The sequence below is a fragment of the Mycetomoellerius zeteki genome, unplaced genomic scaffold (genome assembly GCF_001594055.1).
Source record: "Mycetomoellerius zeteki isolate Tzet28-1 unplaced genomic scaffold, Tzet1.0 scaffold135, whole genome shotgun sequence".
Classification (NCBI taxonomy): Eukaryota; Metazoa; Arthropoda; class Insecta; order Hymenoptera; family Formicidae; genus Mycetomoellerius; species Mycetomoellerius zeteki.
The window spans coordinates 3726948-3750643 of NW_017256287.1; the positions used below are offsets into that span (position 1 = coordinate 3726948).

The following is a 23696-nucleotide window of genomic DNA, read 5'->3' on the forward strand; positions in this document are numbered from 1 at the left end:
TATAAATATTAATTAAATAACTATATATAAATTAATAATTAATTAATTAATTAATTTTATATTTAAAGCAATAACAAGAAAAATTTATTGAGATATTTCAAAGATCATATATTTTTCATAAAACTTTTCGTGCGTTTTGATTTCTGACTCGAAATGTTAAAATCAATGTAAATTATAATGGATTAATTCAAGTATTATCGCTTCGTGATAACGAAATAATCGTTTAAATTGTCTCGACCACCGAGCATTGATCCGACCGCATATTCTCTTTGTCAATGGCGGAGGTACACAGGAGAAACCAGCGACGCGGTTTGCAAGTTAATAGAAGCGAGTGACAGCCGATCAACTTATCGGCTCCAAAAATTGATATCCGGCGCGCCGCGTATTCAGCCACGCGGCGATTCCATTGGAAAAATATAAGTAAAGATTCGGGCTGGCGTGCTGGCACGTTGACGAGGGATGTCCGGGGAACACGCCACGTTGGCTGTCAGCCAACTCAGTCCGCATTTGGGTCAAACTGACCTGCTTCACCACTCTCCGCTGGGATCCGACAGATCCCACATCACTGTCCCGCGTCTCTGTAGAGGATAGGGATAGTGATGTACTAACTATTCCTTCTTTCACGGCATAAGCGACCTAGGCCCGGTTATACAATATATATAATATATAATATATAATATGTACACGGAAAATGTGTCTGGTTGAAAAGAGATTAATCAGAATTTTCAAACAGAATTTCAATTGATCTAACCAAACTCACTTTTTCCATACACATACACAGTGTAATATATAATATATAATATATAATATGTAATATATTATATAGATAGGTATAATGTATAATATATAATGATAACACACGGAGAAAATTGTTGAGCAATTTTTATCTTATAAAACTAGTAAAAATATTCCGGCTATATATTTTTGCCAAACTTACAATAAACTTTACTTTCCTGAAAATAAAAATATCAGAAATATAAGGTAAAAAAGTACATTACAATTATAGTAAATCCATTCAAGTGATTATATCTTACAGTAAAGTAAATCATACTATCTTCAAGACTGAATAAGCACGAATAATTTTCAAGACTTTATGCACTTGTACTTTTTTACCGCGCAGCAAAGTAAATTTTGTCAGCTCTAAGGTAAATTCTATTGAGATGTATGGTAATTTATAGATGTACTTTACGAAATGTAAAAAGTACTTTGTAGTATAGCTCTGTACGACGATCGTTCATTTACTAGAAAAGTAAAGTAAATTTTACATAGAATCCTGTTCCCCTATATAGACTTACTAATTCCATAAAATTTATTAGAATTCTAGCGCACATTACTTTAAATTTTTCTCCGTGTAAGGTTAATTTTAATTTCGATTCAATTTACTCTTCATTTTCTTCTAATTCTAAGAATTAGAGGAAGATAAACAATAAGTTAAACTGAAATTAAAGTTAATCTCACATTAGTGAAACCGGACCCTAATCTTCCGTTTTTACATCCGAATATACGGTGCATTCTCTCTCTCTCTCTCTCTCTACTCTCTCTCTCTCTCTCTCTCTCTCTCTCTCTCTCTCTCTCTCTCTCTCTCTCTCTCTCTCTCTCTCTACGGTGTGGCGCACTTCATTGTGGAAGATTTGTGAACGCGCCGAGAGGCGACGGCATGAATAATCAAGAGGAGCTTTCAGTCATATCGACATTCGTGGAAACGGAAAGTCAATTTATTGGAGAGATACTTAGGACATGTGATGTCTTTGCTGCGATATCCAAAATCATTAAAGCTGACATCGCAATAACGCAATTACGTTAAAGTTTCGATTTTATTATTTTATTTATGCAATCAATTTAAATTATATTATAAATAAAGAATAAATTAAATATAACATTTAGCTAACAAGCATGAAGGTAAGAATTACTGTTTTATGTAATGCCGCACGCAGCTGAAGCTGTTAAAGCTTACGACATAATTTATGACGCGATCATTTCGTTGGCAGCTTCTATTCCTCTTTGAGGCTAATGAAAATCGTACTATGGAAAGCGTGAGCAGAACCTATAAAAAACTTGCTGTCTATACCGCACCCATGAATGTCCGAAGTTATCAATGTTAAAATGAGTTATCATATCGTACAGAGTAACGTTTCTGGTCAGGTAATATTTCTCTTTCTTTCTTTCTCTCTCTCTCTCCCCCTTTTTCTCTCTACGTTTGTTGCAGGAATTACTTTATGGATGTTAAATCAAGCAATAGAAAGATCCAAGGAATGCCTGAAAGGCACCTATAATACACCTCAATGTGTATATATTCTTTACAGCTTTTTATAATCACAGGGAGATCTTTGACATAATATTTGACACGTAATTATGGAGAAAGCAGAGCTTTTTATTGACTGTATAAGCTAAAAACGATCGTACGTACGTATATATATTCATGATAATATTTCCGTGAGAATATTTTGATTTCTAAGGCCTTTAGATTTTCTGCAAACAACCTGCTCAGATGCATTCGCACGATTCATCCCGCGAATCGGTTTTCTTGAGGGAAATTCTGCTGGAAGCGGCACGAGAGATTTATTCGCGACGCAGGCAGACACGTACGATAACAAAATATCGGAATTATGAATCTTTCATGGACAGCAATGCTCCGACGAAATTGAAACGGAACCGAAGTGCTACAATAAAAAGCAGCCCGACTCGAAATGGCATCCTTTCACAGCTGCGCCAATAATTGATCGCTAGAACGTAGATGAATGTCTATTGACGTTGCACGAAAACGCAGGATAAATACCGTTGCGAACAGTCGAACCAGCGCATATCTCCAAGATCGATTTTGCCTCAACCACACACATAGAGAGAGAACAGTACAGTCGCGCTCAGTGTGCCGTGTATCTTTCACGAAGTAGTTTATCCGTCTACGGAGGAACTCCAACTCGTTTACATCGTGCAACGAGTAATTTTCTGTCATAGGGAGACCCTTTAAGCGGGCACACACGTGAACAACAGTAGATTTTATAAATGGATAAAAGTTTTCAATGGAGGGAACGAGGTAGAAGGAACTTCGTAGAACGGAAATGGGAAAGTAGGTCTCATGGAAACCACTGATTAATCTTTCGCGGCGCCTCTTTCATGCCTCGCTGAAAATAAAGGGTAATTTTGTTATTCTATAAAAATAGCCATCGACATTTGTAATTTGTTTTGTCAGAAAGAAGTCCTTTCGTATAATCAGATCAGTCGTTAAAATAAATAAATGACTGTATGTTGATCGTGTTACATTGCGTTCCTTCTATACTGAGAGAGTTCTTTGAAAGTAATTTAATAATGTAATAATTAAGCAAGACGAATTCATTAATAAATAATTAATTATTGATCTTAAAATGTAGATTTGTAAAAGGAAATATTTTTAACACTTTCTCTTATTGATAATTTCTTACGTAAAATAATTTTATTGTTATATTTCAGTACAAAGCAATAATACATGAACTTTTAATTTATATTGCATTTAATACTCTTCTATTACAATTATAAAATGCAATTATAATTTGCAAAATGATGATTATTAAAAAATGATTTTTATTGTCATTTAAGATATATATACATACACACACATATCAGATATTAATTCAGATTTACATTTTTCAATAAAAAAAGTGAAACCCTTTATTTAATACAAAATAGGAAGAGGATTGTGGGAAGAATTTTTACAGTTAATTTCCTCTTTCGTTATTTTTTTTTATTTCGTTCAACGCTCTCTTCATTATCTATTTTTCTATGCTGCGAGTGAGTAAAATCAATACATCTGCAGTATGAAACTCTATAAAGCTAAAGAACGAACAGCTCCCGTCGGAAAGCTTCTCTTTTCTCTCTGTTAATTTTTATGTCGCTCGAACCGTTGCATTTCTGGGCGAATAAAACTTCGCAGGAAATAATTTTAGACTAGAAATAAATTCGCGAATTTTCTTCTAAACATATATTTTGAAGTCCCCTTGTGCAAGAGGAAGGATTAACTTTCTCTCTGTCTTCCTCTGCTTCTCGATTATCAATCTCTCGCAACATCGTATCCGTATCGACTTTATGGAGATTAAAAAAGAAGATAATAACAACGCTACTGACGCCAACGATGTGAAGCTAGATGAACAAGCGAGAGAAAGTAGGGCAATTTACATAGGGCCGATCAAAGTTCTCTCTGAGCATCCAGCGATGGAACATTATCAGCGAAAATGGCGGCGATAGAAATCTGGCGATATCAGCAACTTTAAAAAATATCACTTAGAGGCCCGATTGCACCAACGTTACTTTGATTTTAAGCGAGGCTTAAAACTCTCTCTGTCTCTGTCTCTCTTTCGGCTTTAAAATGAAACAGAGAGAATTTTAAGTCTCGCTTAAAGTTAAAGTAACATTGGTGCAAACGGTCTTAGTCCTATCGATACAATGCATGTGTACGTGTTTCTTTATTAGCTTAAATCGTCCGCAGTAAGTTTAAGATATTCCTTCAAAACAGTGTCTTTGTCTTCAAAGTCTTGCGATTTTCTTGTTGTTTTGTTAAATTTACCGTAAACGCTAGAAAATCAGGAAAGCAGCAGGGGGCATAATCTTCGCCCGAAACTCATTTCCGGAGATAATCCCCGGATAAGAACATTATTCTGTTGCCCTATGCATTAAAAAGATCACCACCTGTTAAACGGGTTTATTATCACAAAGCGACGGTAATTCGTTTTGTCGTCCGACATTGTATAATAGTGCATCGCAAAGTAATTAATATCTTGTAACGTAGAATTAACGCACATTGTTGATAACTTCATTAAATTTAAATATTCCCGTTACTAAAAGGTGTGACAGATAGTATAATTATACTATTAACGTAATAACATTATTTTACGAATGGTAAGCTAATATTTTAAAACACTTTCAAAAATTCAGATAAAAATATGAACGCTTGAAAATAAACAGAAAAAAATTTATAATCCTATAATGTAATCCTGTTGTCTCTGTATAAACTATGCTGGACATACTGTCTCATTTAGTTTATATAACGAATAATGCTTATCAGATCAGCTGCCTGTCGTCATTATCTTCTCGTGTAATTAAACTATGTAACTACTGCAACCATTGCAGAGACGAGAACTGCACACGTGTGCAAAATTTTATTCTCAATCTAAGTGCTGTTTATATTGAAATCTCTTCGAGTCACGCTACGAATTTAACTTATTTTTTATACTAAATTGTTTTTAAACGTTATTTGCTTCGAGATAGAACAGAGTATAAAAAATATAATTACTTTTTTCTGCAAGGAGAGAGCGATAGCTCTTATCGCAGGATTACAGTCGCCTGTAGACGTTAATCTTGCGCTCGTGCGAGAAATGCAATAGCGAGACGAGTGCATGCAGTGCCTTGTCTCGCACTATGCTAATCCAGCTTCAATGTCATTTCACTCTTTTGATGAAACAATAGAAACATCGCTTCGCTGAGAATGAGCTCCTAATAAATAATGCGTTAATTACTTCTCGAAGCGAATTAAAGTCTTACGTATTATCTGTAAATGTATCTTATCTAGCGGAGACGATAACTGAATTTTGCGAGTATCGGCACACTTGTTACTCAACTTTGATATCGTTACACTCCCTCAACATCGCAACAGCGAAACGCACTCACCGTTTATTCGAAATCAATTATTTAACGTCTACTGCATGGAGCGAAAAATGGAAGATATAGATAGAAGAGAGGTGAGATTACGGAAGTAAATTGGCTATTGCTAGTGAGCAAACGTAATCTATGTTGTAATACATCAATGTAATTTATTAATGCATTCAATCCGCAGGATGATTGACAAGATTTAATTTAAGTAAAATAAAAAACAAAAATTAAAAACAAAAATTAAAATAAAAAACAAAAAGGTACTTACCGCGCTTGACTCGTTTTCAACCTTTTTTGTATTGTTTTATTACATTTGATTTTCGAGTTGCAGGTTGCTAATTATTTTATTTATTTTATCTTGACTTAAATTAATTTATTTATCAATAAAATTTATTTTTATTTTAATTAATATATGACGAAGAGCTTGTTTATCTCTCGCTACAGGATGTCCCATTTTAATTTATCCAAACAAATATTTCGAAAAATATGGAAAATATTTGAAATGAAAGGTTTCAAGGAGGACGTATTTTGGTCCTTTTTTTTAAGTGGAGACGCCAAAAAGGTATGAAGGTTATCTCCACTTTTTTTAATGGAATTATATCATTTTTTTACATAATATGTTTCCTTTAATTATTCTGTATATAAAAGTATTAAGGTAGAGAGATATCAAAAAGTCAACAGTTTACGAGATGTTTCATACTATTCTGACACATACTTACATGAAATATTAAATATCTCGTAAACTGTTAATTATTTGATAATGAGAATAAATAATGAGAATCAATTGATAAAGAAAATACACTTTAAAAAAAAAATATATATATATATGCAAAATGGATATTTTTTAAATAAACAATTATGTGTTTTTTTTTACACTAATTGATTCATCTCTTTATTCTGTTCAAAATATAAAAGTATTAAAGTATTATTATAAAAAAATTAACAGTTTACGAGAGATATTTATTTTTATGTTAATATGTGACAGAAATAGTGTAAAATATAATATTATATTTCGTAAACTGTTGGTTTTTTGATATTTCTACCTTATTTTTATATGCAGAATAATTAGAGGAATTCTATTACGTTAAAAAAAATCATATAATTCCATTTAAAAATGTGGAAATGGTGTCTTTTTAGCGCCCCCACCTAGAAAAGAAACAACGTAACATAAAAAATTAAAAATACGTCGCCCTGAAAATCGTTGCACTTTCATCTGAAACATATCTATATTTTTCGAAATATTTGCCTAGGTAAATTAAAATAGGATTGTGTATATATACTCACGAAAGTTTTTTTTATTAAGATAGTATTAATGTACGTGTGTATATATGATCGTTATTGCTGCGTTACGTGACTTCTACTTTCTTTCTTCTAATATCGAGAATATTCTCACGTAGAACAAGATTATATTAGTTTTTTTGCGGCACGACAGCCATCTGTGGTATCTTAAATGAAATCGATGATATTCAATTCAATATATATATATTTTATCGATTATATTCTTTTCTTATTTAATTCTAGAGGATCTCTTAAACGATAATATTTAATTGTGTTGGCCTTTTTGTGTTAGAAACAATGATACATTGCCATTTCTTTATTAATTAATCAGCGCACTTTCGTACATTGCACTTGTAAGCACACATTTGATTTATTTCTTTTTCTATAAACGTGCCATTATATTTGTGCTTTTAAACAGCGAAGTACCACACATTGCACTTGCGAGCTCGCGTTTGATTTCTCTCGTTTCGTTCCTCGCTCGTCGCCACGTCTCTTCTTCTCGTTTCTCAGGGTTGTACACTTTTACAGCTTTTACGGCGCCAAGTGGAGCGATGCGAATTCATCGCTTGACAGCAACTACGCGTCATGGAATTTCGCGTACGTAACGCGCGCCTCTATTTCTTGCAGACTTGCGAAAAATTCGTGTCGTGTCGTTCGTGAAAAAGAGGTCATATCTTCTTTTATTTTTCGTTGTCGTTGCGAAGAACAACCCTAATGATACAATCTTGAAAATATATTGTACAAAATTGAATTTACTCTTTCAAAAAATATTTGAAACTGCAATATATTCAGATAAAAATTTTTGGTCCAACTTTAGTTCTGAAGTCAAATATTTTCTAAATTTGAAACTTTACGCCACAAACATCTACGGTCCACAGCACTGGACCTGACTATCGAACAAACTTTCATTTCGAATTTGAATTTTCAGGCATTGTTAAGCACGTTTGACTCAGCGCCAATTGTGCATAGCGTATCTATTTGCCAACTTGAATTCAATTGCGTTATACATGTTTTAGCTAAACTATCTTCCGTTAACTATTTATATAAACGGCACAAATCAGGGTGTGAAATTGTTTGTTGAAACATTGCTGATATAAATAAATTGCATCTATTCATAAATTATTATGCAACTCTTTCTTTTCTTACATCAAAAGATGCGTTACAAATTGTTATAAAAGATTTAATACACGTGACTTTTGTAATAACGCAAATCTTCACAATAGATTTTACTTTCTCAACAAAATTAATTTCTATAAAATATTTGTAAGAGAGTTGATTGCGAATGAATCAATCGCGCTTAGCATTACGCAAAATAGAACAACAGTTTGCATTAAGAAAAAAAAAAATAATGTTATTTATTACAGAATATTACTATAAAGTCTGTTTCATTAAACGTTCGAAACAGGATGCTCGATGTACAACGGCAGTGACAGAAACCAGTCATTCGTCAGACGTTACCACTGTAGAGGCTCCTTGACACCGCAGTAGTAACATCAGCCCATGGCCAGACGCGTCTCGAGCTGACAGAACGAAATGGTTTATGTCTACCATTAGTTAGACGCGCACGTAAATTTTGTAATCGCTCAAAACTGAAATTTCTAATCATTGTTACGCTAACAAATAGGCTTCACGAGGTGTTAGAATATCGAATTAAAGAATGTCTAATTAAATTCAGACTAATAAAATATGACGCGAAAAAAGTGTCTGACTAATATATTGATTGTAGTCGAGCAATAATACGCATAATTTCTGTAGCGTGCAAATATAATTTATTACCAAGCTCATTTTTTATAAAATTTTGTTTATAAAATAGAAATTATCTGCACAATTTAAAAAAAATAGAAGAAGTTATCTGCACAATTTTTTATAAAATAGGAACTATCTACATAATTTTTTGTAAGATAGAAACTATCGAATTGCAACATTTAACAATTTATTACCTAGCTTATTTTTCATAAAATTTTTTATAAAATAAAAACTATCAAAATGCAAATTTCAACAATTTATTATCTAGTTTATTTTTCATGAAATTTTTTTATAAAATAGAAATTGTCAGAATGAAACATTTATTTGCAACAATTCAATACGAAAAAGTAGAATCTTTCAATGCTAAACAGATTAATTTGAAATTTCGACGAAATTTGACTTACCACCATTTAGCGATTCAATTATCATTATCTGTCGCCTATACCAAGTCAAGTCTATATCAAAACCGATTGTTAAAGGGATTGTGCTGAGGCTAAATACACTCCGAGATGACCCATTAGCTCACCAAGCCAGAGTTCTGATTAGAAATGACCCGATGTCTGGAAACGGTGCGTATTGTGTGTATATGACAGCCGTTTGATTTTACGGCATCCTCGTCTATCCGACGAACCTTGATTTCCACCCCTATACATCCATTATAAGCCCTTGAAGCCTCACAATAGTCCAGTGTGTAACCAACCGAAACGGGGGGTAATTCCGCGTAGGATAGGGACGAGAAGCCAAAGCAATTCGATCGACAAGTACATTCCAGATTCGTCTAATCGATGGGACTCGTGAACGAGTTGGGCGAGTTTACAGCGAATTTAGTTCCCAAAGTGAACAGTAACATTTTCTCTGAGGCGATGAAACATTTCTAAAAGAGCGATAAGAATTAAAAGAATGATAAAAGAAAAAGAAAGATACCAACATTCCTGAAGCAAACACACTTGCAAGAAATTTTAATACTTATCTTAATTTTTTGACAGTTTAATGATTAAATTTAAAAGTTGCAATCGAATATTAAATTATATTATCTTTCTTATAAATAAATTGGGTCAACTGTTATTTTGAAGAACACTTTTTATAGCAAGAAGATCGAAAAAAGATATTAAAGATAAATTCGTGGAACCGAGGGGACCTGAAATGTTAGGAGTTCACTTTAGGAGAGCTCTCTGACCTTCGTAATTTTGTATGAACTGACATTTGTAATTTAAGAAGAACTATAAACCTAGAAAGAAAGCTATATACAAGATTGTCATATAAAAATGCCAAATAGCAATAAAAATTACTTTAAATAACTTTTAATATTAATTCGCTTATAAAATTTAGTTTGAGATGTCATATGATTATTTTTACATAATAATACAAGATATCTTTGCCTCTAAGCGTGGTTATAATGTAATTATGTGTATTATTATTATTCTCTAATATATGATTAAAGGTTTTTATAAACACACACACAAGTGAACAGTTTAATAAGTCAGTGACTTAAACAATTTTTTTAAGTCAAAATTCAATTTATTTTTCAACAATCTTCTTTTAAAAAATCACTAACTACATATATACATATTGTATATATACATATATACGTACATATACATCTATAAATATTGTGACAAATCCGGTTAAAATTGTCTTCATTAACAATATATTGGGCAGTTTGGATGTCGCATGTTGGTCCGTTGTGGCGAGAATCTATCTTGAATAAATAAGTACTCGATACTTCCCCTGGGTGCACTTCTACCGAAAATATCGCAAGTCGTTGATCGCGTGTGTCTTTCACCGGTCCCTCGTGAAAAGTCCTATTCGCGGTCTTTGATTGAGCACCCTTTTTCCAAACCCGTCGCAATTGCCATTAAACATGAATGAAGAAAAGGAAGAGTTGCACGCGGACGATGCCTTTTCCGTTCTTCGTCCGAAACATCGAGCCAGAATGCCTGGCACGAAACAAACGACGCGGCTCATCGATAATTCATTACCATCTTCCATCAATTTCTTATCTTGGCATGCTCTACGATCCGCGAGGGATCGCCCCTCGTAATCTCTCTGATGGAATCGGTTTGCGGCTTGACGAGGGAAAGGGAATGCGCGCTATGGATTATGACTTTCGGCGGACTTTCTTTCTCCGACATTTTATATTTTATGAAGTGTTTCTAAATAAATACGAAAAATTTTAGGAAATTATTCTTTGTCGAAAATTAAGAGGAATTTTTAACATAAACATATATTTCTATATCCTTCCCTGGAATTATACTTCTTCAAAAGAAGGGGTAAAAATTAAGTTTTTTTTCCAAATTTTGGACAAGTTAGAAAAATGAAATTTAGTGGACATTTTCTAGTAAAAATAATACTTATTAATCTTTTTAATAAACACAAAAACTTTTCCATGTAGTATTTATACTATATAGAAAAGTTTTCCAAGAGTTTTCCTGAAGACTTCCAGAGAACATCTTTTTAAGGACACCTCCAGAACGTCCTTCGAATAAATGCGCTGTATAGACTATTTTTACCTCTCCCTTTGAAAAAGTGTAACTCTTTAAAGAGGGGTATAGGACTATATGTTTACATATAAACTCTCCTTAATTTACAACAAAGAATTATCTTCTAAATAAATAAAATAAAATAAAATTGAGCTCTCGAGATAACAAATAAATATATATAAATTAATGACAGGCGATTGAAAGCAAAAATTCGACGTAGTTATTAGAGCATTATAGTTAACAAATGTATTTCATAGACCTTACAAATAATAAGATGATATCGAACGTTTCGACTCAATTCGAGCCATCCTCAGCGATGTCCAAATAATACATTAAACATTAGCAATTGCAAGAATTATCTCCTAAAATTTTTCGCACTTATTTAGAAATAGCCTATATAAAGGCATTTAATAGATGTGAGATTTCAAATACCATAAAATATTTCGCGAATTCACTTACATGAGAAATATTTAAATATATCCGAACGTGTTGTATATGTTTATATGTTTCCTGCCGTTCTATATATTGTCATTTTTACTAAAACTTTAAATGAATTTTCTGTTACTTAAATTATTACAAATTTATGGACGCTTTATTTAACCTGCAGTCTCTAATCTCACGATTGTATTGAGAACCCTATAATCGAATTAATTTCAGCGACTCCAGTTTGCAAGAATACTAATTTAGCAGAGAATTAAAATAGTTCCGTTGCAATAGCCAACGAGATAATGACTTATTACCAGATTCACGAAAAATCGAGATAAAAGAGCCGTAGAAATTGATTAATGCAAATCCAATAATTGCTTACATTTCGTTCTATTAAATCAACTATACAATTGGACACGTCGAACGACATAATTATGATAATTACGTTCTTACAAATGAAAAATGTCAGCACTGTGCATTCATCATACTTTTTTTGAGAAAGGACATGATGAAAGTATCGCGGAAGCAGGAGACACTCTTCGACTACCTTCATTTCTCATAAATTTTTAGCCACAGATACGATTTTTCACGGGTCTAGGAAGTGCACTTCCGGGTTTGAAAAATGCTATTCGCGAAAGAAAATTTACGGACGGCCGTAACAGCGTTGTTGGCTGCAGTAAGAAACCGGTTTCAAGAAGATAAGACAGGAATCCACTTTAGGACAACGTACTTCTCTATTATTGGACAACAGAAAACTGCCAATATCGAAATTATACGATTTATGAAAGAATCACCGAAATAATTGTATGATATATACTCTGTATATTTATAATCTATTCTTATTAATGTTAATTACTTATTTATATTATGAAATCTATATCTGGAAACGTAATCGACCATGCCTTGATCATCTCTATTTATAAAACATACATAATTGCTTACATTTTGTATGTAACAATAATTAAAATAGCGATTGAATAAATTCCTAATTAATAGTGAATATACTTTACAGATTAATTATAAGTTTCGCAGATTTGACAAAAATGACGCTGTTAAGAATAAATAAATAGGAATAAAATAATAAAATGATTATTTACATATAAATATATGTAAAGATAGTAAGAATAATGGAAGTACTTTTTTAATATCTATGTTGCAGCTTGCAATAAAACGTACTATGGCGATGTGGGGAAGACGTACGATCTGGAATTGCATCGACCGAAGGAAGATAAGGTGCCTTACATTTGCAAGCTTACCTTCAACGCGCCAGGTGACGATTTCGGTGATATCGTGCAGGTGAGTCATTGAAACATTTGATCTAATTATCGGATATGAGAAGATATTCAATATTCTATTACGTATTGTAAAAATCGTCACACGATTTATTCATGAACTATCAGAAAGAATGCGACTGAGAAATTCGCAATACTGAATCAAACTTTAATTAAAGTATGCATTAACGAAATAACGAATAGTTCGATGAAAAAACGAAGAAAACAGAATCGCGTTGGATTTATGTAGCAAATTAAATTCTGAATACTTAAATTTTTATCGAATCGTATATTAAGGAAACAGTGCAGAAAGTCTCAACAAATGATTATCTTTCTCGCACAAGTAAAACGATCGTTTCCGAGAAACGCGTTTCTCGAATTCTTCTCTTTCGATGGAAAAGTTTTAAATAAATTATGTAGCCAATCGCAAACGAATTACATTGGATAAAGAAAAAATTTGAATTTTAACTCTCCGTCAGTAATGTGAAATTTTTGTTCTTCGTCCAACCTGAGTCTTCAGTATAGACTTTTATATTATTTTCAATTATATAAAAATCTAAAACAATTTTTACATACAAGATGTCTTATAAGGATTTGCTGAAATTAATCATCATTTTTAAACTACATAGAGAATAGAAAAATTAAAATATTTTTTAATAAAGGACATTTGGCATTTTTATTTAAATATAAAGTAAAGATAGTCATTAATATTTGTATCATTTAATAAATGTTTGAAAATCAATGTTAAAAACGCCAAATATCGCATTTTTTTTTTTCGACAAATGAGATATTAAATAAAGTTTTTATAAATGTGTGTGTGTGTGTGTGTGTGTGTGTGTGTGTGTGTGTGTGTGTGTGTGTGTGTTCGAAATATTATTAAGAATTTAGCATTTTGAAAATATATAGACATTAAGATTGGCAACATTTTTGGCATTTTTATAAACTATTACTAAATGACATAATAAAAATATTTCTGATTGCCTTTACTTTATATATAAATAAAACTGCCAAACATCCTCTATTAAGAGATATTTTATTTTTCTTATTCTCTATATGCGTTTAGAAATGACAGCTGATTAGTTTCAGCAACTTCCTATGGATAATACCTACACTTTGTAATTATGAATACTTTAACAAGTTTTTACTATCATAGAAGTTGGATTATTTTTATTTATTTTTTACAGATTTAAATTTATCTACCAGAATTCACAATAAAAAAAACGTCTGTCTTTAGAGTTCAATATTTTAGGTGCAGAGTAAACGATTGATATAACCGGGAACATTAAAAATTCCGAAAAACTTTTGCTGATTTATTTTTCGTATGGCAATGAAGGAATTATTTTTGTTCGGCTCTCGCCGAGGAATTAAAAGGCGCATTTTCCGACAATTACGTGAAACTGAAAAACGACCGTACACCAAGTTTCCGAGAGCGCGAAAACTTTGTCGAGTGCACAAAAACTCTTCTGCTTCCGGCTGTCGAATTATTTGCGCAGTAATATTTGCCAGCTTTCTCATATCTACATAGCGCAAGTCATGAGAATCCCTTGTACATGCCGGTGGTTTCTGTACACATGTTTACCGGTCTCGTCAAAGAGGCCGCAACCGTGCTAAAAGTCACAGTGATGCAAAACAAAATGTGCGGCAGCCAGACAGAACTGCGTCTGACAATGCACTTAAGTTAACACAAATTCATGAGTTTCTGTTTATTTTACTACCTAAGTACCATTTATTTGAATTATGTATACGTGAATAAGAAAATAAAAAAGATACTTAAGAAATAGTCGGAAATAGTAATAAAAAAATAGTATAAATAATTGAGATTTAATTGATGATCACATAATCTTAAAGAAGTATTTCGTTATTAATGTAATTCGTAGGTAATTCATGCATTATATACTCATAAAGTATTTCAAATCTTTATCACGTCATCGACGTTCACGTCTGCAAACTGCTTTCTATCATTGTCAAAGTGGGACTCGCCGATGTTTTAATCGCGCAGAGCGGATGGGCGGAATGAAAAACTGTACGGACTATCAATTGCTGACAGTTTGAGCAATGGTCGATGACGCCAATGCGAATTTATTTGCTTGGTATCGTGTAAAAAAGAAGCTTCTACAGTAACATCACTCATCCATTTTACTTCCGACTACGGAACTTAGTCGTTAAAGTTTTATGGAATATACAAACAAAAGAAATATTTAAAAAGTTTTAATTTAAAAAAAAATGAAAAATATTTAATAAAACAAGATAAGTATATAAAAACAAGTGTCATCTCTGCAGGAAGTTTCGCAAGTTACGATAAATTAAAAAATGAGATTTTATAGCAACCTTTTTTAAGTTTTGCTCTCTTGCATTACAAACTAACTTTTTTTATAATACTACTCAGAAATCCTATCTTTTAACTTAAGTAATAGGGTCATGACACACAAAAAGACTTTATAAAACATAAGCAGTAGCAAATCTAACATGTTGATTTCCTTATTACTTACGTTTCATTGCTTAAGTTTTTTGTGTGCAATGATCTTTAAGCCTATTCTACAATGTGCTCTTTGTTTCCTGTTTCTTGCTTTTTATCTCTTGCTTTTTCCGCCTTTGCAACCATTTTATCGACAATTGTATTTCTTGCTACGTGTTTCTCGTTTCTTCCGAAGTTCGTTAACTTTTATCTCGGACGACATAAAATAAAAAACCAGATAAGAATGTAAAAAATAGCAAAAAGCAAGAAACAGAAAACAAAAAGCACATTGTAGAATAGGCTTTATCCATCGTTTGTTCGGCGACAAGTTTGTTTCACGACATGTTTTTTGATTGCAGCTGACCTTCGATAGCTTTACTCTAGGCAAATTCGTATCGTTCACCGCGGCAGGATGTCCTGACGGGTCCCTGCAAATCTCAGAAGTGGAGCGTCCCGACGTCGGCGGACTTTGGTGCGGCACGTCCTGGGGACCTGCGATCTACTACAGCGAAACACCCAGCGTCTCAATCATCCTCAAGCTGCTCAGGCTCAGCAAAGATCAGACGGGATTCAACTTCGACTTTAGAATGGCGTACAAGATGATCAAGAAGTCCGACGCGGTAGTGCGCTACGGAAATCCCTTCGTCGGTAGGTGATCAGTTTTCGATTACAGATTTCGAGCACGTTTATCGAAGCTTGGTCCACGTACATGTTCGTACATTTATCCTGCAATAAATTTCGATAAGCTTCGTATACTCATTTGAATTGAAATCAGTTTCGGAATAAGTTAGATATTTTCAATTCACAGCAAGCGCTGTTCGACTAAAATTTAACGAAACTTTTTGTTCGTTACGGTTTATTCCATTTTACATAAATTGTTATTACTATTATTATTTTAAAGTATATTATTAAAAATTTTAAATATATACAGAAAATATATTATAGATTATTATATTATTTTTATTCTCTATAATATTTCTATGTTATATAATAAATTATAATTATATATTTATTTTACTATTTGGGATTTTACAAAATATATAAGCTTTTCGATTTTGAAGACTTTTACTTGTGACAGTTTTAATATATGTTTCAATTCAGCCATACAATTCTCTCCTCGATTGATTAATAACACTCGAATATATTTCCCGAGTAAATACTTGAGGGATTGTTCGAAGTTTGTACCTGTCCTGTTCGCAAAATTGCACGGCGATTGAAATTGCGCGGACAAAGAATTTCCCGATATTTTCGCCGTCGATGATTAAAATTCCAATGTCACGTGGTCAGGAATAACGCAGGTCGTCGGGACGCCGGCGTCGACCGAGCGCACGTCCGCGGAGTACGCGAACACGTCGATGGCGATGCCGGTGCAAATGGTCGAGCAACACGTGCCATCACCTACGAAACCAAGCTCCGAGCAGTTCTTAGGGGACCTAATATCCGGGACTTATTGCTCCCGTATATTCACCGACTGCGACCGGAAGAAGTGCAGATTGCAGTCACCTAACTTCCCCGGGCTCTATCCCCGCAATCTCACCTGTTATTATGCGGTAAGACTCGTTTAAATTATTGTCATACTTGGCAAAACGCGGTGCGCTTTTCTACACTGTAATTTAAAAAACGTTATAAAATAATGATAATAATGATTGCATTAAATAATATATAAAACGAGAAAGACTTCAGAGAAAGAATTAAATCATATAAATGTAAAAATTAAGCCAATATAAGTCGACATAAGATACACATATGTAAAATTATTTATTACAATAAAGTAACAATTTTACATACATATATCTTGTGTCGACCTACATTGGCTTGATTTTTACCTTTATATGATTTATTATTAATAATGTTAAAATCATAGTGAATTTGTCACTGACATTTCCGAGTTGTACAGAATTTTTAAAAGTAACGCGCAATCTCAGTAACAATACATAAAAAATTGGCTGCTCATTAAGGAAACGCTTTCGCCGTGTCGGATGTATCGTTAGCGTAATGCATCATCGTCCAAATTAATTTGCTCGTTGTCGAGCAGATGCGCGGCAGTGATATACGATCGACATAGTCAGACGGGGAGCCTCTCCCTAGAGCCTTGACACGGCTCATATTTCTGTTTCAAGCAGACACACCTGCGGCGGAGAGAGAAAAGTCGTAAAAATGACTCCCTTCCTCTCATACGCGTTAACAAATTTTCGGACGGTCTCTTTCCTGTAACCATTATTTTCTCTTAACATCTCGCGGCACCGCGCAGGTCGGCCACCCCTCCTCGTCACGTAAATCAACGCGAACGACGAGTTTCTGGTCGGTATAATTTTTTTTGCACAAGGAAGATTCAAAATTGGTCAGTAGCCAAGCACAAAGTTGCTAAACGCGAGCAAAACAGACTGGCGATGTTTTTACAAGAAATTGGAAAGGCGCCATCAAACTTTGTTTTTATCGTAAATTTAATTAAAAAGAATAGAAGAAATTTAAAATTCGTTCTTCCTTTTTATTATTCTCTTTCAATTTTATTCCTCTTTCTTTATTCACTTCTCTCTTATCTACTAGCGTTGGTAAATAATCAATTTTATTTCATGCGAAAGCTGTAATTTATCATAAAGTAAGGATGTAATAAAGTCAACATCTTTGATGTATTTTATTGGAAATCGACGTCGCGAAACTAATCAACCTTCTATTCAGTTATTCCGGAGCCGATAGACGAGATACGTGAAGATTCTGGTAGAATTTACGGCCTCGGTTTCAATGCTGGAGATGGTCATTTATTCTTCTCGTATACAACCAGACAGACAGACAGACACTCGTGGGACTTGCACTAGATATAAGACTTCGATTACGAGAGGAAGCAATTTTCATCGGCGTATTTCTACCGAAAGTTCATCTTATTCAGAAACTCTGTTATAACTGTTCTATTCTATATCGCACACTAACTTAGCACGATGGAGTTACCGATATCTAGATAAAGAGCAATTCAAACAATTTGTTATCATTATTTGTTAATCGTTCTACTTTTAATCGCAAAGAGTAAATGGCAAATTTTTATTTGTTTTGTTGTATATAAGTTGTTAATAAAGCTATTATCTGTTATTCTAATTGTAAGAAAAGTTATTACTATCTGACTATTTACATTTTTTAAGAAAGATTAATATAAAAAATTAATTCAGCATTTTATTACTGACACTTCGTAAAGAATTCATTAAATCTAAATATTTAAATATATTTTTTTAATAAAAGACATGAAATTTTTAATATTAAGAACTAACTTTGCGTATGAAAAATGAGTAAAAAGAATTTAAATTGATGCTAATATTCGGTGTAAAATCTTACAACACTTACATTTACATTTATATTTGAATTTCAGCGATGTTGCTGAAGGAATATAAATGAAATCATGCTACGCTGTGCATAAATGCAACACACGAGATGCATTTAAAGATTATGATAAGAAATTCTATCGTGCGACAAGAATAGAAATTTCGTATAGATACAAATAGACTGATTTATATTTCGTGTAGGTGAGACAGCACGAGGTGCCAGCGGGCAAGCATGCTTTAATACACGTAAAACAGCCCCGGGGCCAATTGGTAGCTGTAAGAGCGCGACCAGCAACTCAGGCCGAGGCGCCACCCCGGGAACTGCGTCTCTGGCAAGATTGCGACGTCGTTCAGGTACGTAAAGCCACAGTGAAAATTGGATTAGCTGTTATAAATTCGAGACAGAAACAGAGAAAGAGAAAACACTCGGCCGTAACGCTGGGCAACGTGACCAGTATGCCGAGCAGCCGCGCTACTTTTGCATAGTGATCTCCTGCCAGAGAAAGAAACTTTCAGTTTTGCATTCTTTGTCGCCGTCGGAAAAACTACGAATGCGAGGTACCTTCGTCGCCAATAGACGGAGTCGAGTGCAATCGCGAAACAAAGAATTAAACGCAGCCACACAAGTTTAACTAAACACCCCTGCGGTGATTTATTCTTTGTGAGGGCTCTATAAGGCTTCCTGCCCGTTTCTTTTAAGAGAGTTCGTTATGCTTTCTAAAATTACAAGTTTTTTTTTACTAATATTATTAATATAGTGTTAAATATTTTACAATCATATAATCTTAAAATATGACATTTAACGATTAACGGAATAATATTTTAACGTTAAACATAATTTAGTAAAAATACGTTCACTTATTGCAATAATTTAACGAATTAAATATCGTTATGAAAATTAGATCGATCTTCGTGGTGATCTTTGCAGTTGGAAACTTGGTCTAAATACGAAACTTTATTGTATCATTATGCTTACCTATTCCTTCGAGATAGAGAAATTTGTCTTTATAGGACTACGTAACAGTGTATGACGGATACACCACCAGGGAGCCCGTGATCTTAAAATTTTGTGGTGGCGGGGAGCCGGTGCCGGAGGCCATCAGCAGCGGTCCGGAAATCCTTGTGGAGTTTACTACCTCTCCTTATGGCACCTTCTTACATCCGACGCCACCCCATTCCCTACATGGGTTTCAATTAGAAGTGCAAGTACGTGAGCAAGCTCTCTCCATAAATTGCATAATGGCCACCTTAATTAATGTCTAACGTGTCCGTTCCTACTTAATCACCTCTAAAATTCAATGCTTTAGGTGTATAATATAATATACTTCAGAGAAACAGAGAACTTTGGAAAATAAATCGCGTCTTGTATGAAAACTTTGATATTTTATACTGTTTAATCGATTGACAAAATTTAACATTTCTTATGTTAAATTAAATTGATAGGGTGTTTCTTATAGTATTTTTCTCAGCTGATATTTGACAAATCTATTTCCTAAATTTATGAGAAGACCAAAGGTATAACATGCATTTAAAAATTCCTCTATTATATCCTTTACTTAGATATAAATAAATGATTTATAGGGAAGAGTTACTGAATTTAACTTGATTTTCTATTGAATATAAAAGGCTTCAAACAAAAATTAATCATTTTAATTAAAAAAAAAGACTTCATATTAATTAAAAAAAAGACTCCATATAAAGAAGTAGTTGTCAACTAAAATGTATAGGTAAGTTTTTAAAAGGGATATGTTGAGTTCCAAAAATTGGAGCTTATAGGATAAATTTTAACATAATTTTTGAAATCAGCATGAAAAAATAATATATAAGAATCAGCCAAAAATTACTCACTTAACAAAATTATTGTTGACCAGTGTTATTAATCAAAGCAACAAAATGTCGAATAAAAAAAATCTTTATCGCAATAAAGCAAACGGTAAAACGAAATTAAAGGTAATTTTATTTTATATTTCTAGCAAAGTAACCCTCATCTTTAAAAAATTGAAATAAATAATTATTTTTACTGTATTACCGAAAATCAAAAGTCGTTTAAGTACTTATTTTACCTCGTTGATCGCACATAAAATCTAAACGAGCTCTCGCTCGTTGAAGCAGAAACAACAATATCACAGACATTTGTGTAATTCTGTATAAAATTTTCTAACGACACACCGCAGCAAGTGCATTCGCATCAGATAGAACTGCAAACACGCGATCGCACGACCAATTCGGACTCACCCCTTCGGCAAGGGAGGGTGAATTGATTACGCGAAGCCCGGCCCTACCGAGACTGCACGCAACGTGAATGCGCGTCGGCTTCTAGGTCACGTTCGTGGACTCCGAATCACCGACCTATGCCAAGAATAAGCGTTGCGAATTCTGGCTGAGAGGCACCGGTGGTGGCATCCTGGCGTCGCCACGTCACTCACTGCCAAGAAACAGCACCTGCCTGTATCATCTTCGTGGAGCTGGTCCCACCTTGCCGAGTCCGACGCCGCCGCGCCCGCTACCGAAATTTCCAGAACAAAGACCCGGCACCGTCTGGAGGAGACCAGCCCCGAGACCACCGCAGCCACAATTCCGTGTCTGGCTATCTATCCTCAAATTCCACGTAGGCACTAGTCTGTCTAGCACCGACGAGGATTGCTCGACGACGCTGATGGTCTGGGATGGCGAGATGATGCCGTTGTCGGAATGCAACGATGTTGCCTGGTAAATGATAGCAAATTGGCCAGTTCGAGGAGTTTCGATTTGGCTATTAAGAGAGACATTGCTTATTTTATTTTATTTAACGTTAAGGGAATTATTCTCTTGATCTATTCCACTTTCAGATTGATTACTGCTTACATCATCTTCTTTTATAATACCTGTAGGACAAAATTTAACTTTTTTCTTGCTACACGTGTGTGAATAGTCATTTCCAAAGTATTTTTGCCTGTTAAACACGAATTCGTTGGCAAAAATTGGTTATCACGTTAATTTTGAGAAAAATAGCATCGAAGAGGCAGAAACGACTCTTTTGAAGGTTTTCAAGATACTGTAGCACTGGCTAATTTTTTGCTTAATTTCCTTAATATTCTACATGAAAAAAATCAACTTTTGGCTTTAAAATGCATTTTAATTCATTTCGATGCGATTTTTTTGTTTTCGAGATATAACAGTTTAAAGGTAATTCCTCTGTAACGAATAATTCCATGTAACGAACTACCCAACAAAATTTTATCTTTTTTTGCAACATGAGTGTGACTAGTCATTTCCGACGTATTTTTGCCTGTTGAACATGAATCCGTTAAAAATAAAAATTGACGAAGAAGATATCCTAACGCGTTAAAAATGCAAAAATCCAATCGAAATTCGAAGCGAATCAAACGGCGGTTTTTTGTTACGTTTTTAAATTTAATAATCACGTCACAATTTTGAGAAAAATGTGGTGCCAAGGAAAGTTACGTTTTTGGCCCCTTTGTCATTTTTCTCAAAATTATAACGTGAGAGCCAACTTTTGTCAACGGATTCATGTTTTACAGATAAAAATACGTTGGAAACGACTATCTATATTCGTATTGCGAAATGAGATTCCACAGAGTTATTAAACGCCTTGTCAATATATTTTATTATAACACCCTTTGCTCTTTCTTATTTATTTATTAATGATTAATATTAATTTTCTTAATCCTTGGTGATTTTCTCGATTACCAATTCAGTGTTTATGAAAAGAACTGCAGATTCAACATTTGTTTCAGTGAAAAAGAACGTCAACGTTACGCTGAAAGAATGGGCGATCCAATTCAAGCCGTTCTTGCGCGTCCCTCGAGCAATACCACATTGTTAGCGAGATATTGTAAGGACAAAGTGCCGAAGACTTGCGATCATGCTATTCTACAGAACACCAGTCGTCCGTGTTCTTTGGTAGAAAGTTTCGTCTCCTCTGGCAGTAGTCTAACTATAGAGATGCGCATGGTCGAATCGACTGCGCTCAGGCAAGTGTTTAGATTTTATTTGTTTTAAGAGGCTTATTAGCATCATTATTACATTAACGATTAATGTAATTTGTAATACTATTTTCATCTTCATTTTACGATTGCTTTTCAAGTCTGACAAATCGAATCGACGCGCAGTTTATAGAATTAAGAAATATATTTGAAAAATTTATATTCGAATATTAAAATCTGTTTCAACTAAATATAGAATTCTTTCTCTTATTTGTATTATTTACTTATCAGTCTATTTTCTATTTATTATCGTATTTATTTTTATCGCAGTATTTCATAAAATTTTTTCACTGCTGCTTAATATAGAAAACAAGCAATATCTTTCAGTATCACATTTTATTACAAAAAGCAATTAAATTATCAAAGAAATTCTAATTAATACTAATATAAAAGTAAAATTAATGTTCGAATTAAAACATCATTTATATTTTAATTTAGTCAGATTCACTAATCTACTTAAAACTTTTAATACTTGTTTGCAAAGTTACATAATTTTCATAGCTTATTCCTTAATTAATTATACCCTAGAAATTTGAACAAACAAGTGAAAAATAACAATATGTTATATTAGTCGTAGAATTATATTAATTTTTTATACGTCAAAAAATTATATTAATTCATATTAATTATGTTATATATAATTCATCGTTATTTCAATCGTTATTTGAGCACTTTTCAAAAAATGTTCCGAGAAAGAGTAATAAAAATTGAAAAGAGCACCCATGTGAATGCAACTGCAAATCTCTAGAAAATTCGAAAGAGCTCGAAAGATACCTATAAAACATTTTTCGACGTTTTTCTATTTTAATAAAAAAATTGATCAAGTAACGGGGATCTCTGAAAAACCTCGAGCGAACGTATCGACGATTTGTATCGGCAAATAGTAAAACGTTTAAGAAGCAGTGCTCCAACCTGTACTTGTCGTAATCTCATGTTTCATCCGATTCGTTTACAACACTGCCGGATCGAACCGCGCTGAAGCATTACAAACGAAATATGCGGAAACGTTTTATAGAAATACGACGCGCAATATCTGCCATGGTAACACGTTTCATTCGTTCGCCGCCGCGTGATGTTACTTTCTCACTCTTCTCTCTCTCTCTCTCTCTCTCTCTCTCTCTCTC

The 23696-nt window shown here is 33.5% G+C and overlaps 1 protein-coding gene across 1 annotated transcript in view; it reads left to right on the forward strand.

Moving 5' to 3' along the window:
• LOC108731593 (uncharacterized) overlaps nt 1-23696 on the forward strand; it is a 44978-nt gene that overhangs the window by 13886 nt on the left and 7396 nt on the right. Inside the window, exons 2-8 of the mRNA XM_018461979.1 lie at nt 12709-12845; nt 15635-15923; nt 16563-16825; nt 18788-18940; nt 19598-19792; nt 20907-21295; nt 22324-22560. Coding sequence (XP_018317481.1) covers nt 12709-12845; nt 15635-15923; nt 16563-16825; nt 18788-18940; nt 19598-19792; nt 20907-21295; nt 22324-22560 — 1663 coding nt within the window. The remainder of the gene's footprint in view (nt 1-12708; nt 12846-15634; nt 15924-16562; nt 16826-18787; nt 18941-19597; nt 19793-20906; nt 21296-22323; nt 22561-23696) is intronic.